This window comes from Rutilus rutilus (assembly GCF_951802725.1).
Source record: "Rutilus rutilus genome assembly, chromosome: 1".
NCBI classification, from domain to species: Eukaryota; Metazoa; Chordata; class Actinopteri; order Cypriniformes; family Leuciscidae; genus Rutilus; species Rutilus rutilus.
Genome location: NC_140209.1, coordinates 77,598,501 through 77,616,553, shown reverse-complemented (window position 1 = coordinate 77,616,553; position 18,053 = coordinate 77,598,501). Strand labels below are relative to the sequence as shown.

The window sequence follows — 18,053 nt, the reverse complement described above, 5'->3', positions numbered from 1 at the left end:
TGTCTTTAACTTAGCCAGCAGTTTCACAGCCTGCTCATAACAAATGTTCTAGGCTAGTCATATTTCATTATCACACGATGACTCTCTGCCCCTGTACCGGAGCGCGACTGTGGAGTCCTTTCTTCATTTTCAAAGGTCTGTTTATTTAAGTGTTGTTTCTCTCACTGTTTTTACTGTGTATGGTCACAAAGCACTGGGAATATTGTGGTGAGAACGGGGAGGTTGGGTTAGCCAGTTTTTAAACAGTTTTTAAACTGGCTACCATGGCGAACGCGGAGACAGCGAGTTACTCACCCGGCAGCATGGAATAAAAGTGCCGGTTGGAGTTGAGTGCTCAGTCGAAGAATGTTAGCGATGGGAGCGGTGGTTGGTCACAGTAGTGTTCGCTCGGCGTCGAGAATGAATGGTGCTGTGGTGTTATTTTTAGACAAAATTGAAATAGTGAACTCAGCAGTTGAAAATGGAATAGTCCTCAGTGATAGTTTGATAAAGATCTTTCCTCTTGTTAATCCAGCGAGAAAGGTTTTGCTTTCCAATGTGCCTCCATTTATTAGTGACGAAGAGCTGCGACGTGAGTTAGCTCGACAGTTGGTTTCGGCGATTAAGAAAATTCCGTTAGGCTGCAAATCCCCGTTGTTGAAGCACGTTGTGTCTTTCCGCAGACAAGTATATATGATTTTGAGGAGTGATATTGATGAATTGAATATTGCTTTTAAATTCAAAGTTGATAGCTTTGATTATGTAATTTTTGCAACAACTGAGAGTATGAAATGCTTTGGATGCGGGAAAGTGGGGCACTTGGTACGCGCTTGTCCAGACAACCCATAAGAAATTTTACCATGGTACTAGTACCCCGGTATTTTTGACAGTACCATGGTACATGCACCATGGTATATTGATGGCACCATGGTACATAAACCATGGTATTTTTAATAGTACAATGGGACGTGTACCATGGTATGTATGTACCATGGTGCATGTACCATGGTATATTGATGGCACCATGGTACATAAACCATGGTATTTTTAATAGTACAATGGGACGTGTACCATGGTATTTGTACCATAACTACAACTGTCAAATGTACATGAATTTAAATATTTAGCTCAGGCAAATAAAAAGACAGTAAACTAAAAATAGTTTTTCCCATTTTATTTATTTATTTTCCATAGATTTAGCATGATTGTCTTTTTATGATCTTGGCCGCATTTGACAACTTCTGGGGAATGAATCCCTTAATTTCAGCATCCGACTTTTCTGGGAAGACAGATTTAACTTCACCTAAAGAGAGAAAAGAAGGGAAGGAAAGGGGAACAGACACGTTACAGATAGATGCATAGACATTAAGTACAAACAGGTACATATATGTCACAGGTCGGGATGGGCCGAACCAGACTACACCCACCCCTAGACCAAGAACACTTTGAGGAGCGTGCCAGAGACGAGACCAGAGACGGAGGATAAAAGTAACAATTTTATTGAGAGTAAAATAATTTATAATCCTAATCTAAAAGTCTTCTTCTCTCCCTCGTCCAGGGAGGATTCCAAGCGGGTCAAGCAGACACACCCTTCCCCACGGGCGGCGATTCCCAGTGAGGAGTGCTGGACAGGTAAGTATTGGACAGGTGAGTTCCTCACAGGTGGGTAGATGATCCAAGTTTCCTTTCCTCTTGCACGTGAGGGGAACAGTTCCCAGCAGTCAATAATGGACAGGTAAGTATCTTACGGTAAGTAGGTTGTCGACGTTCCTTCTCCCAGGCTGGTATCAGGTGCACGGTGGGGGGTAATGGACAGGTGAGTTCTCCGATGAGCGGATGGTCAAAGCTTCCTCTCCTCTTTCACGTAGGGGACAGTTCACAGCAGTCGATGATGGGCAGGTAAGTATCTTACGGTAGATAGATTGACCGCGCTCCTTCTTCCACGCTGGTATCAGGTTCACAATGGGAGGAGGTGAAACGGGTGAGTTTTCCAATGAGCAGATGGTCAAAGCTTCCTCTCCTCTTCCACGTGGGGAACAGTTCACAGCAGTCAATAATGTGTAGGTAAGGTATCTTACGGTAAGTAGGTCGACCAGGCTCCTTCTACACCAAGGGCAATTACAACGGTAAAGAATGGACAGGTAGACTGCAGCAGGTCCTCCGTAAACACCATACGAGACTTCCCCTAGGGCAGGAGGGGGCAAGCTCAAGAGCGGTGCACAACTCTCACGGGTGTCTTGGACGGGTGAGTACTTCGCACCCTACAGATGAACTTCAGGGCTGTAGCGGACTCACGGTCACAGGTAGAATGGCTCCCGTGTGTCGCAAGAAAGACAGGGACTTCACACCGTACCGATGGCTTCAGGGCTGTAGCGGACTCACGGTCACAGGCCAAGCTGGGCTTTAGTCACAGCCTGAACTGGGCTTTCTCTAGGACGGACAGAATCATAACTTCACACAGCAATATAATGTTCTCACAGGTGTCGTGGGGAAGACAGGAACTTCACACCGTACAGGTGGGCTTCAAGCTGTAGTGAACTCACAGTCACAGACTGAACTGGGCTTTCTCTGGAACAGACAGAATCATAACTTCACACAGCAATATAATGTTCTCACAGGTGTCGTGGGGAAGACAGGAACTTCACACCGTACAGGTGGGCTTCAAGCTGTAGTGAACTCACAGTCACAGACTGAACTGGGCTTTCTCTGGAACAGACAGAATCATAACTTCACACAGCAATATAATGTTCTCACAGGTGTCGTGGGGAAGACAGGAACTTCACACCGTACAGGTGGGCTTCAAGCTGTAGTGAACTCACAGTCACAGACTGAACTGGGCTTTCTCTGGAACAGACAGAATCATAACTTCACACAGCAATATAATGTTCTCACAGGTGTCGCGGAGAAACCAGGAACTTCACTCCATACAGGTGGGCTTCGGGGCTACAGCACACTCACAGTCACAGACTGGGCTGGGCTTTCTCTAGGGCAGACAGAGTCAATACTTCACACAGCAATATAGTGTTCTCACATGTGTCGCGGAGAAAACAGGAACTTTACTCCATACAGGTGGGCTTCAGGGCTACAGCACACTCACAGTCACAGACTGGGCTGGGCTTTCTCTGGAACAGACAGAGTCAATACTTCACACAGCAATATAATGTTCTCACATGTGTCGCGGAGAAACCAGGAACTTCACTCCATACAGGTGGGCTTCAGGGCTACAGCACACTCACAGTCACAGACTGGGCTGGGCTTTCTCTAGGGCAGACAGAGTCAATACTTCACACAGCAATATAGTGTTCTAACAAGTGTCGTGGGGAAGACAGAAACGTCACTCCAGCTGTCCTTCCCAAGCCTTTCCGCAGTTGGACGTACTCGATCTCTCCAAGCTCTGAAGATGTACAATATACCAGCCTGCCTCTTGGGCGAGCACACGGCAGTTAAAAGCAGACCTTCACACACACAGAATTTCCACTCCAATATACCACACGGGGGAAGAGACGGAACGTCAATTCAAACACTGCAAATCCACTCATCAAGTATACTTAAGGCCAGCACTCACCCTGGGTCTCGGTTCAAAACGCAAAGGATCGGCAGTGAGAGGAAGGAGAATTTAAACACTTCATAGGCATAAACTGGATTCGTTTCACCATCCGAACGGGAAGAGGAGATAAGAATGGCAGAGAATCAGTTTAATTCACTCAGTGATATCCATACAGTACACTCCAAGCACTTCAACCCACATCTATCTCAGTATCAAACGTGTGGTAGGAGATTCAATAATCAGTTACTTATCTTCATTCTTTCATCCCGACGATGCACTTCCCTCTTTAAATCCTCTCTCCCTCCGTCTTCAATTCCTCATACACACGACGTTCCTTTTTCCTCACAACGAGCCCTCAACGACACACTTCAGAGAACACTTCCCAACAGGAGCCAGCCACATCCAAACGAGAACAAAAGCACCACAAGCAGGAGAGGAACAACAACAACAACTGCTTTCTCTTCTTCTGACTTTTTATACTCTCATGAGCTAGCGTGGCCCCATTCAAACGCTCAGCGCAAATTACCCACACCTGCTATCAATCCGCCACTCGGTTACCATAGCGACAGGCACTCACCCTGGCTTTGGAATGGTGTTTCACTTCCCGGATCTCAACAAGGGCATTTCTCTGGCGGGGATAGTCCCGGGCTTATTTGTCACCCCGTGACATATACATACACAGATATTACAGATACAATGACAAACTATTGAGAGTGAAAGAGTAACAGTAAGGGCAACACATACCCACGCCTGCTTTGCAAAATACCTGGTTACCTTAATTTCTTAAGTCTGTATGGCTCACTCAATGTTTTCTAATGTTGTGAAATGATACAACACTACACTGTGCGGCAGGCATTTGTCACTCTTTACGGACGGTACATTACTGACTGTCACTGAAGAACAAATACTTACCAACAATCTTTTTAACATCTTCAGTGGGGTGTGATGGTCGTGTCTCCCCCTTGCATGATGACCCAAGCCCAGTCACACTGTGAGATGCCATCAGATCGTTTGTATATTTGGCTGGTGTGACCTTGTTGCAGCGGTCCCTGATTGCCTGTGGAATATCCTAAGAACATAAATTGGTATCACATTGGGTCATATTACCAAAAGCTTGTTATGAAATAGTCGTGTTGGGGTTCAAAGGGCACAACTAAAATAATTTTGTTATCTTCCTATTTATCTCAGATTTCTATTTGCAGAAGTTCCCTGGTCCCACTTTATAGTATACTTCTGTTATTAGTGAATATAACTTACCAGACAGACAGAACGGTCATCCACAGGCAGCTGTGTTCTGGAAGACTGCATACAGCATTTAAAAAGCACAGAAGAATGTATGTTAGCCTACTCACAAGAAACCAACAAGAAGACAGACAGACAAAACAGTAGGGCTGTAATCAACAAAAGAAAATCTTGGTCGACTGAAGTCCTGAAATTTCTGACAGCGTTGCATCACGTGCACCTGCGCAATATCATATCAAATATAAATTTGCATTTGACTTTTTCCCCATTGACTATTTAAAAAAAAAAATGCTGCCATGCTGTCGATGTCTTTGTTGGCATGATAGAAGAGGACTGATTATAAATTAAATGCTCTGACAATTAAATAAATAGTATACAGTGTGTGATTCAAAACATAGCTTACTATCAATTGTGCCAAGGTACTTGTATTCTTGTACTATCTCAATAGGTTGGCCATCAATGATAGTGAGGGGAAGAGGGGGGCTCTGTTTCCTAAAATCAATAATTAATTCTTTAGTTTTGGATTTCCTACCAGTATTTCCTACTTCTCCAGCAGCATCTTTTTTTAGAAATGTTGAAGTCGTGGAGCTTTCCCTCTGTTATGGGTTATTTTGTTGCTGCTGAAATCACAGAACATTTTTTTTTATCAATATTTGCAAATATTAAACATGTTTATTACCACTGAGCTAACGTAGTTTCAAACAATTTTCTCACTAAATGTAAGTGACGTCACCGATTACATACGTTATGTTTAAAGTTACTTTGTGTAAAATAAATTAGCTCACTTCCAAGGAAAACATATACACATAAGAGGTGATTAAAAGCCCAAACTTTCATAAACAAAAGCTCAACCGAGTTAACGTTAACTTAACGTTAGTTTAAGTTAACGTTAGCTGCTACCTCTGCTGAAAACGGTTGAGATGCTAACGGACTTTTTGACACAAAACCATGTCTATAAAAGTAAATATTCAACAGAAGCGTATCAATTACTGTACAAGTAAGAGAAGTGTCAAGAACAGTTGTGTGTATTATTCTTGTGATTTTAGACACTAATATCACCTGAAAGTAGTGAAAACAACAGCGAGAGAGGGAAATTTCCTGCTTACCAGTCGCAGTGGTCCAGCGCCGTTTCCATGGCAACTCTGCGGCGCGGCCGCTCCAGTGTTTGAAAGCGACATGAAAGTTCAAAGTTCACGCGCACGGCCATTGATTAAACCACGTCAAAATCATGCAGCATTTACAAACATCTAGAATTAGAACATTACTTAAATAAAAATCTCATTAATATTAAATTATGAATTTAAAACTGATTTTGGAGATCTATGACTCGTTCATAGACCAAATGGCCTACCCACACTACTGCAGTCCTAATTTTAGGACTCTTAATATTTTTTGACTAAGAGTAATTCACGAAGCGTTTAGCCCTAAAAGTAGCACCTAAGCCTGGGACAGCTTAAAAGAAGTCGAGAGGACTCCTAACTCACTAAGATCTATTCACAAACCGCTTTTTGTGGCATTTCACCTTGCGATGTTTTGAAATGCGTACGCGGCGGCTACAGGAGCTTCCAATCGCGAGGGAATAATTTTGCATTGTAGGCATAACTAGGGCTGCAATAACACCACCAACAACAACCAAAACTATAGGCTACTCATTGCATGTAAACTATTTGTAACGTTTCATTGTGAATCAAATTAAAATGTTCTTCTCTTTGCAAACGTAGGCAGTGACAGATTAATTCAATAATGTTGCAAAGATATTGCATCAATCCATATGTTTCATTAGGCTACTAGGCTATTTGTTTTGCCTTACTCTTTATTCATTTAGGCTATTTATTCAGTTATTCATCATCTTCCGTCCTTCGCAATACTTGTGTAGCGCACGCATTCTCAGACCTGTCACTCATCATCGTAGGGGAGGGGTTTGGAATCATTCCCGCGTTACAATCATCAGCCAATCAAGGTGGTCACTTCAGTCAAGCTCGTGCATGAGTAATGACGTCATCCATAGCAACGAAGACTCACTCTTAGTTTAGGAGTTGTCATTTTTCTTTACTAAGAGTAGGTCTGAAAGGCGTTGTGAATAACTTCTAAGAGAAAACTCCTAGCTAAAATCTTTTAGTGCGATTTAGGAGTACTCCTAGTGGTAAGATAAAATGCTTTGTGAATACGGCCCCTGATCTTTCCTTACTTGTTGACTCAGTAAAAAGTTTAATGAAACAAAAAGGTGAAGGATGTCTGTCAAATCCTGAGGAGTATCGTCTAAAAAAGATTGTACAAAAAGTTTGTCCTCAAGCATCGAATAATGATATGTTACAAGAATAACGGCGTGATATGGGCCTGGGCCCGTATTCATAAAGATTCTAAGAATCCTCTCAGAAAACTCTTAATTTAGCTTAAAAACTTTTATGTAGGAGTCTTAGCTTAAGAGCGATTCGGGACCGATCTGAGAGCAACTCTGAGTAAGGAAAAGACAAAAACTTTTATCTTAGTGAGGAGGCGGGGTTGACCCCGTTGCTATGTATGACACAATCTTTTGACGACTGTGATTGGTTGGTTGTCCAAGAAGAAAAAAAAAAGTGATTTTAAGTATAGGGCCTATTCTAAGCCTCCACTTTGAACTTACATGTGTAATTTTTCCTATTTGATCGTTCTCTCACACACACACACACATTATATATGTGTATATAAATCCTTTTTTTATTTACCATGCTGTTGATTTCCTATAAGGTATTTGATTGCTTAGAATGATAAAAATTGTTCCACTCTTTCCAGTTACACTGATTGCTGGCATGTCTATTTAAGCGGTGGTTTGAATGTTGGTTTTAATGTATCAAACATGGAATTTTCCCAGTTGCCAAATATCGTAATGTAGTGATTACTTTCATTTCAGGCGCTATGGCATTTCTGCGCTGTGTCGGAGATATTAGCGCAGGGTTCTCAAGTCTCACGCATTGGCCGTGAGACACACGCAATTCAACCAGTTCACACGCTCACACGCCACACCGTGTATTTCTCACGCTGAAAAGGCAATGCCAACCAAGTTGTCCTGCAAGCTTTATATATAACGTTGTATACGAGGCGCAGGCACACAAAGTGAAGTTTCCTGCCGCCAGCACGTATCTCGGCCAGATTGCGTTCGTTACATAGATGCGCGAACCATAGGCGCGAACACACGGAAGTTGACGGAAAATTCTCGGCCGCCGTACGTTCGTTACTAATTAACCAACAACATCACGCGAACACACGTCGTGATGGAGAAGGTAAGTTGGAATTAAGAAAGCTCGTCTAACATTTTTAGGCCAGAACATTAAATATATCAATGTTATCAAGGCGTCAAAATGTGCAACAAACACTTACAACACAAAACACATTTCATAAGCTGCAGTGTGTACTCTTGTGCACACACACACACACACACACACACACACACACACACACACACACACACACACACACACGTAGTGTTTTAATTTTTTATGGGGACTTTCCATAGACATAATGATTTTTATACTGTACAAACTGTATATTCTATTCCCTTACACTAACCCTACCCCTAAACCTACCCATCACAGAAAACTTTCTGCAATTTCACATTTTCAAAAAAACATAACTTTTTTGATTTATAAGCCGTTTTCCTCATGGGGACCAAAAAATGTCCCCACACGAACAAGGATTTCGGATATTGCCATCCTTGTGGGAACATTTTGTCCCCATAATGTTAGGTTTACCAGGCCATACTTACACACACACACCTTAATACTATGTCATTTGTTCAAAATGTCCCACCACACAATAAATCATTATACCATTACAACTAGACACATTCAAAATGCAAAAAGATTTGTTTTTGCAAACTGTTTGGAGCAATTTGTTATATTTTTGTATATTTGTAATTTTGAAATATAACATTTAAGAGTATATTTGATGTGATTAATTGCTCTGTCATTTATCAGATTTACCAATTGTTATAATTTCAATTTGTGCTGGTTAATTATGAACAATGGGTAAAATTGGGGGGCGGGGACGGACGGGCGGGGGCGGGGCTCCATTAGGGCTCCTCCCCTAACCGCATGTGATCTCACTCCAAGCTTTTGATAAAACTTGAGAACCCTGTATAAGCGTGTCTCTAAAAAGATCAGTCACAAACATGATCCCTGCACGATCTAATCTATAGCGTCTTATTAACTCACTGTCATCCATTGTCTGCAACACATTTCTTCTCCCTCTTCATCTTTCTGCCATTTTCTCCTCTGCTAAAGAAACTCTTAAGCCTCTTAAAAGTCCTCGTCCGTGCTCCTAACAATTTTGACCTTAAGACCTCTTTTAAGGGTTAAGATGCTTTCTGAATGACTTTTTTCTTTACTAGGAGTTTTTCTTTAATTTTAAGAGTAAACGCCCACATTTCTAAGAATTTTCTTAGAATTTTGGCTTTTAGTGCTTTTTTCATCCCTTATAATGAGCAATTTTAAAATATCTTCCCTGAATGTAAATGGGGCGAGGGGTGCAGAGTTAATGAAATAAAAAAATATAGATGTCATGTTTTTGCAAGAAACTCACAGTACAAAGGAAAATGAAGTGGGATGGATGAAAGAGTGGGAAGGAAACATTGTTTTGAGTCATGAGACTGCTCTCAGTGCTGGGGTGGCTGTTTTGTTTTCAAAGACTCGTCTACCACTATCGTATGATGTTACAGAAGTAATACAAGGTAGATTCATTAAGATAATAGCAAAGTTTGAAAACGTTAATGTGGAATTCATAAATGTCTATGCGCCTGTAAAACCAAATAAAAGAATGTTGTTTCTTGAAACTTTATGCGATAGCCTAAAACAATGTAATACAGACATTTTTTTTAGTAATGGGTGGAGATTTTAATTGCACAAGTAATGATTTAGATAGAAATCACATTGAGCGGCTTCAAGAAGTAAATTAATAAATGTGATTAAAACTTGTCAACTTTGTGATGTGTGGAGAATTTTTCATTCTGATGAAAGACAGTATACATGGGCTCATGTGAAAGAAAATTGCATTTCTTTAGCAAGATTGGATCTTTTTTATTGTTTTAAACATCAGAAACAATATTTTAAATCGTGTGATATTTGTCCTGTTGGTTTCTCTGACCACTCAATGGTAGTAGCATGTGTTTTTATTAAATCTGTTAAACATAAGACTGCCTACTGGCATTTTAATAGTGCTTTACTTGAAGATGCTCACTTTTGTAAATGTTTTTCTTTTTTTTGGTTGGGGTGGAAATCTAAAAAGTCTTCTTTTGCATCAATACAACATAGGGCTGGGCGATTTTGCCTAAAAAAAAAATCTTCGATTTTTAAAGAAAAATTCGAGTTTCGATTCGATTTTAGATTTTTTTTTTTCCAATGCACTTAAAAAATTACTGCAGACATCAGATATAGTGTAAAAAGTGCAACTTTATTGCTATGATTGTCCTCAAGAGTTAAAATGCGTAGAATCCCAAAACAAAAAGTAAATGAGGCTCTGTCATTCAACAATTTCAAGCTTTAGCCTAACCCAGATTTAAGTAAAAGTGCAACAACTTCACAGTAGCTTAAATTTTCTGTTCAAGAAATCAGATAATTACAAATTTTGTAACATATAACATTACAATTAAAAAAATAAACTCTTCTCAATATTGTGTATATAAAAAATAAAACATGCCTGTGGCAGACATATAGCCTGCTCAAAGAGTGAACAAATGTAAACTTTTATCTATAACAACAAAACACGTGCTTGTTAGATCTCTTAAACATTGTGCATGCTCATTCTAAACATTTTTTGCAAGAAAGATGAGCCTGTCCACAACCTCTGGCTTAAGGCAGGCCCGGTTGCAGGTAACTATTCCCCCACCCACACTAAATACCCTCTCTGAGGGGGCACTAGTGGCTGGAATAGAAAGATATTTTTTAGCCAGTAAGCTTAACCTTGGAAAGTTGGGCTGATGCAGCTTCCACCATTCAAGAGGATCTGTGTCTGGCTCTATGTCTGGAATAAGGAAATACGTTGCAAGCTCAGTCTCAATTTTTGTTTTCTCAGATTGTGGGTGTGGCGTGGTGGATGGTGCACTGTTTTTAAAGAAGGCACCCAGAGTCATTTTCCTTTTTGGTGGGGTGTTCTCTTGAACAGCTGAGGGACCAGCTTCCTCTGTGGTAGAGTTGCAGAGAGCAGAGATCTCAGACACCGCTCTTTTTTTGACAACTTCCAGTTTGCTAGCATCAATGTAGGTTGTACGGAACCTCGGGTCTAAAAGTGTGGCCATGTCCAAAAGTTCCTCTTTCTCCAAATCACAGTATTTACTTTCGAGGTAATGCATGATGTTAGCTTTGATTGTTGTTGTTAGCTCCAAATCTTCCTCCTCTGGCAGGAGGAGACTTGTTTTAAACAAGTGCAGCACTGGTTTGATGCATGACACACTGACATATGATTCCCCTGACAGTGCATCAGTGAAGTCCTGGAGAGGTTTCACTGCTTTGTTGGTGGCTTCTAATACTTCCAAATCTTGCCACGTGGGAACAAGATGACGCGTTTTCTTGTCCGCACCCAGGACACGAGTTATTGCCTTCTCTTGCACAAGAAAGCGCTCAATCATCTTCTGACGAGACCCCCAACGTGTTGGGGATTCTGAGATCAAAAGATGCTGGGGAAGTCCAAGCTCAGCCTGCACCTCTGTCATGTCTCGCCTTTTTTTCCAGCTGTAGGAGAAGGCTGATACAGCTTTTTTGCAGACCCCTATGGCCCGATCGATCCTTGGATCCTTTACACCATTCTCTGTAATAAATGTGAAAAGATATTTAGTATATTTTTTTGTCACTCCAAACTATATATTTGATTACGTGAGTTTTCAAAATTGTTTTGTACTTTTATCACAATTTTAATAGCTGTAACACAGTTTAATACATAATGTATAATGAATGCAGATTAACCCTTGTGTGGTGTTCATATTTTTGTTACTCAGCCAGTGTTCGTGGGTCTGGTGGACCCGCCGCATTTTTGGGTTTTTAATTCAACACAATCAAAAATGTTATGTTAAAATACTCAACAGATGTTTACTTCATCCCAATTACAAGCAATATAAACAGCATATATGGTTAATATTTTCTCTTTACCTTTGTTAGATCACATTCAAGAATTGCAACCTTGTGTGGGAATGGCAGGAGTAGAAACACAAAACTCACTCTTGCACTCTTTCACACTTACACACAACCTCTCTCTCACACGCACACACACACTCATGCACACACATACACACACCCACAACACACACACCCACAACACACAGACACACACAAAACACACACACACACACACATGCACGCACACACACACACACACACACACACACACACACACACACACACACACACTTGGATATGTGGTGTACGGTCACTCTCCATAGGCATAATGGTTTTTCTAATGTACAAACTGTATAATCTATCCCCCCTACACTAACACTACCCCTAAACCCATCAATCACAGAAAACTTTTGGCATTTTTTGAATTTCAAAAAACACCATTTAGTATGTTTTAGTATGAGGACACAGATGTCGTCATAAACCATGTTTACGTTGTAATACCCATGTCATTATACACATTTGTGTCCTCATAAACCATATGCAAGAACATACACACACAAACAGCAGGCCCTGACAGGAGGAGGACAGATTAAAGGTACACAGGACCTACAATTTCCACACTTTTATTAGCCCCGGGTCCAGTGGACCCGAACATCCTGTGTGTAATATAAATGTGTAGGGGGGGTGTACAGTGTGTTTTCATTGAAAATGTGTTCTGATATGTATTCCTCACAGAAAATGAGCCAAGGCCAATAAGTCTCAGTTTGAAATAATAATTCATTGTATCATTTTTCCAACAGACCCGAACACCATACAAGGGTTAAGGAAAAGTCAGGTTTATTTATGTAACCCAGTCTATGTGTGTAAACCAGTTGAAATATATACCATGTTCTGGCTATTAAATTATGAGCAAACAGTACTTTACAATGTCCTTCGGATGAGACGTTAAACCGAGGTCCTGACTCTCTGTGGTCATTAAAAATCCCAGGATGTCCTTCGAAAAAGAGTAGGGGTGTAACCCCGGCATCCTGGCCAAATTTGCCCCTTGGCCTCTGTCCATCATGGCCTCCTAATCATCCCCATATACTGATTGGCTTCATCACTGTCTCCTCTCCACCAGTAAGCTGGTGTGTGGTGGGCGTTCTGGCGCAATATGGCTGCCGTCGCATCATCCAGGTGGATGCTGCACATTGGTGGTGGTTGAGGAGATTCCCCCTTCCTTGTAAAGCGCTTTGAGTGCCTAGAAAAGCGCTATATAAATGTAACGAATTATTATTATTAATGTGCAAGTATGTGCACCTATTTATTCTTACACCAACTCTTACCTATAGCGTTGTGGAGTCTGTGGCCAAAACACTGCAAGCTGGGCCAGTTGTTGTCCTTAAGGGCTTTTATGATGTTGGTGCCACTATCAGTTGTCATGCAGACGAGTCGTTCCTCCGAAAGTTCCCAGGAGCTGAGAGCGTCTTTTAAGCCATGGGCAATTATGTCACCAGTGTGGTTGTCGGGGAAATACGCTGTCTGAAGGCAGATGCTGCGCAGAGTCCAACTAGTGTTGATGTAGTGAACCGTCAGACTCAGATATGGCTGCATCGTCCGGCTGGACCACAGGTCCGTTGTGGCTGAGTAAAACTGCATCTCCTCCAGCTCACTGCGGATCTTTTCCCGAGTTGTATTGTACAGGTGAGGCAGCGCTACATTGGCGAAATACTTGCGACTGGGGACAACGTACCTCGCATCTAATACTTTCAGCATGTGATTAAAACCTCGCTTTTCGACAGAATAAATTGGCAGCATGTCTGTGGCAATATAAAACGTGATCGCCTCTGTAATCGCTTTCCATCGCGCTCCGTTCTTATCATAAGGCACACAGTTTGTAAAGCTCTCAGGAAGTGTAGTTTGCTTTTTAGCAGGTGTGCTAGAGGAGCCGTTTTCGCTACGGAGCCGGCTGCACTTCTCCCATTCTTCGCAATGTTTATTCCTCAGGTGCTGGAAAAGATTTGTTGTACTGCTGCTTCCAGTAGCAACAGCCTTGAAACATATTTTGCAGCAAGGCTTCATCTGTGTTTTGTCTGCTGCATCAAAACCAAACCAGTTCCAAATTACGGAATTACCTGTGCCTTTCTTTGGAAGTAGTTCTCTGCTAGTGCTACACGCTGCCATGTTGTTTTGACTGTGTTACGCGCTTCTTTTACTGTCTCTATGGTTACGCGGGGCGGGGGCTGGCTCATATCGCGCTACGGTAACGCACAAGGACGAAACGCGGAAAAGTCCGAAAAAACTATTGTGGCAAAAAACTCGAGTTTGCAAAATAAAAATCGTTTTAAACTACAAAATCGATAAATCGATTAAATCGATTTTTTGCCCAGCCCTAATACAACAGTGGTGGGAGATTGGGAAAGTGCAAGTACAAAAACTTTGTAATCAGTACACTTTTAACGTTACTAGAGACATGGTTCAATCCATGAGAAGTTTAGAGATGGATATTGTTGAACTCCAGGCTCTAAATGGAGCCTCTGCAAATCAAAACCAATTGCGGGCTCTTAAAGGAAAAAAAGTAGCCTTTGCAGATCTATTAGGTACAAGGTCTCAGTTGGTTTCAGAGTCTTTCTGAAATGGATGCCCCGTCCAAGTTCCTCTTCAGTCTAGAAAGGAAAAATGGCCAAAGAAAAAGTATTCAGTGTTTACAGGCAGAAGATGGAAAAGTTCTGACTGAGGATTCAGATAATCGAAAAATGGCTGTCGGTTTTTATAAGGAACTGTATTCTAACAGTGTTGTGGATGGCCAGTTGATGGCTGAATTTGTGTCCAATCTACCGAAAATAAATGAAGATTCATTTGCAGAACTGATATGTCCCTTAACAATAGATGAACTGTTTAAAGCTTTGCAGAGTATGAAGAATGGTAAAGCACCAGGATTGGATGGGTTGCCTGTTGACTTTTATAAGGCATATTGGCATTTGTTGGGAGATGATCTACTTGCAGTGTTTAGTGATAGTCTGGATAAGGGACAACTGCCACTAAGCTGCAGAAGAGCTGTTTTAACGTTGCTCCCTAAAAAAGGTGATCTCAAAGAGATAAAAAAAACTGGAGGCCGGTTTCTTTATTATGCACTGATTATAAGATTTTATCAAAAGTTTTGGCAAATAGACTGAAGAAAGTAATTGGACAGGTTATACATTTAGACCAATCCTATTGTGTACCTAATAGATCAATTGTGGATAATATATCTCTAATTCGAGATGTTTTGGAAGTCTCTAGACTGTTTGGGAAAAAATGTGGCCTAATTTTCCAAGATCAAGAGAAGGCGTTTGATCGGATGGATCATCAGTTTTTGTGGTACACGTTAGAAACCTTTGGTTTTCCACCTGCTTTCACTGCCTTGATTAAAGTGCTTTATGAAAATATTGAAAGTGTACTGAAAATCAGTGGTGGTTTGAGTTGCCCTTTTAAAATACAAAGGGGGATTAGACAAGGTTGCACCTTGTCAGGTATGCTTTACTCAATAGCAAGAGAACCTATGTTAAATCAAATTAGGACTCATTTAGATGATTTTACATTTGAGAGTACCTTTCCACCTATAAAGCTATCAGCATATATGGAGATGATGTTTTAGTTTTAACCAGTGGACAGGATGATATTGACAAGCTGGTTGATATTGTTACCATGTATGCAAAAATCTCATCTGCAAAATTAAATTGGGCCAAAAGTATAGAGTTGGAAGATGGAATGAAGGAGAACTGGTATTACCAGGTGAAATGGTTTGGTCACAAAGAGGTCTGAAATATCTTGGAATATTTTTGGGTGATGAAATAATAATGCAAAGAAACTGGGAAAATATTCTTGAAAATGAAGATGGAAGATTTGAAAGGTGGAAATGGCTTTTAGCTAAAATGTCCTTTAAGGGGAGAGCATTGATTATTAATAATTTAGTAGCCTCCTCATTATGGCACAGATTAACAGTTTTAGAGCCTCCTGAAGGGGTTCTTGGAAAAATACAGGTCAAGATGATCAATTTCTTTTGGGAAAGATTACATTGGTTACCACGGAATGTTCTGTACCTTCCAAAGGAAGAAGGTGGTCAAGGGGTTGTTGACCTTGTAAGCAGGAAAGTAGCTTTTAGGCTACAGTTTGTTCAAAAGTTTTTATACAGTCCTAGTGTTTCATGGTTTGCACCAGCCTGTTGCCTTTTAAGTAAGGTTGGAGGGTGGGGTTTTAGAAGAAATATCTTTTGGACAGATTGTAGGAGTTTTAATCTAAGTTTATTTCTACCTTTTATGAAAGCTTAAGAAAAGCATGGAGTATGGTACAGGTCAAAAGATCATTGTCATATCAGTCTCTGTATTGGTTTTTGGAAGAGCCATTGATTAATGGTGCTCGACTCGATTTATGTGGAAATACAACTTTGTGGTTGATGCCAATTTTAACAAAAGCCAAAATTGTTCAAATGAAAGACTTAATAGGAGTTGCTGGCATCGCGTTGGACAATGCTGATGCACTCGCACAGAGACTTGAAATGAAATGAACAAGGACCGTCTATTTCTTATTAAAGAAGTGCCGAGAAAGGTTGAGTGAAGAAGACTGGAACTTTTGGTCAAGTCAAGCTCTTCCTCATAAAACGGATCATTTTCCTTGTATGGTGATATCTAAAAGTGTAATAGAAAATGAAAATGTTGTAATGACCCCAGAGAATTTGAGACACATAATGTTTGATATAATGGGGGGAAAGAGTTTATATAAAGTTTGTGTAAAGGTGATAAATAAAGAGAAATTAAAACGTATGGATACCCCATGGAGAGATCATTTAAGTGTTGATTTTGATGTCAAACCTGGTTGGGGCTCTTGTTACAAACCACCATTGACTAAAAATGTGGGTGATCTTCAATGGAGAATTTTTGTGGTGAAAGAGAAACCATATTTCATTGTTTTATGCACTGTGAGAGACTAAGACCTTTATTTGGTTTATTGGAGGTTTTATTTACTAATGTTAATAAAATGTTTACAATGATTGTGTTTATTTTTTGTTTTATATATTGTAAAGGAAAAATGAAGAAAGGGCGGTTGTTAAATTTGATCTTGGGTCAAGCCAAAATGGCAGTTTATATTAGTAGGAAATATGAAATTGCTGGCAGTAGTAAAAATGTTGAATTGTTTTTTAAGGGGCTCATAAAAGCAAGAATAAAACATGATTTTATTTTTTATTCTCATATGAGAAAATTGGAAACCTTTGAAGAGGTTTGGAGTGTGCAAAGAATGTTGTGCTGGATTGAAAATGACACCTTGCACTTTGTTGAAGAATTTGAGTAGGCCTAAGTGATCGTCTGGCATGCTAAAAACTCATTGTAGTCACTGAATACAGTAGAAGTGGGTGTGATACATATCATATTACACTTTACAAACAGGTTTATTCATATGAGATAAGAATATTTATTGTCATTTGCATGCACACAGTAGCACACCAACAAAAAGAAAAACGAGTAATAATAAATAACTAGTAGAATAAAATAATATATAGACAATACACAGAGTAGTGTTGTTGTAAAGTGAGGTAGTGCAAGAGTACTTTAAAAACAACTTACGGTAGTATTATAATAGTATTACAGTTTTTCTCAACTGCTCACACAGAATCCTCACAATTTCTGAAAGCTGTCACCCAAAAACCAGAAACACACACACACACACACACACACACACACACACACACACACACACACACACACACACACACACACACACACACACACACACCAGATCTGCTAAACCATACACTAATTCTCAGCCTTCGACTCAGTTTTCAATGTTATAAATCACTTTTTGTAAACCACAACACACCATTCTCTATGTAACACACAGAGTAATTCAGCCTCACACACACACACACACACACACACACACACACACACACACACACACACACACACACACACACACACACACACACTCTCCACTGCAAACACTCATTACTTTACTGAACACCAACCGATCAGGGCTTTAGAATAGGCCTATAAAAGGTCAGGTTATAGGTTTTTCAGACCACAAACACTTACAGTAACAGAATAAATAGTTTGGTTTCAATCTTGCTTTCGTGTTTATGGTGAATTGTTCAACACCAATTACTTTTCCTCTTGTACAGAAATGTACATATGAGCTTTAGGTTTTGAATAACTGTGTGTATATTATATAACCAAAATAGAATATTAGGG

The 18,053-nt window shown here is 40.4% G+C and overlaps 1 protein-coding gene and 1 long non-coding RNA gene across 2 annotated transcripts; both read right to left on the bottom strand.

Moving 5' to 3' along the window:
• Nucleotides 1-4,526: 4,526 nt before the first annotated feature.
• On the bottom strand, nucleotides 4,527-5,944 carry LOC311275625. Its single transcript, XR_014624958.1, has 4 exons — nucleotides 5,875-5,944; nucleotides 5,301-5,388; nucleotides 4,784-4,828; nucleotides 4,527-4,595 (listed from the first exon to the last, which is right to left on the bottom strand). It is a non-coding gene; the product is annotated as an uncharacterized lncRNA (long non-coding RNA).
• A 4,566-nt stretch (nucleotides 5,945-10,510) lies between these two features.
• Nucleotides 10,511-14,013, bottom strand: LOC311305241 (E3 SUMO-protein ligase ZBED1-like; the record flags this gene model as incomplete). The annotated part of the gene is made up of 2 exons (XM_084432818.1): nucleotides 10,511-11,545; nucleotides 13,176-14,013. The coding sequence occupies 2 exons, from the start codon at nucleotides 14,011-14,013 to the stop codon at nucleotides 10,545-10,547; spliced, it is 1,839 nt and encodes a 612-aa protein (XP_084288944.1). The 3' UTR covers nucleotides 10,511-10,544.
• Between the last annotated feature and the right edge of the window lie 4,040 nt (nucleotides 14,014-18,053).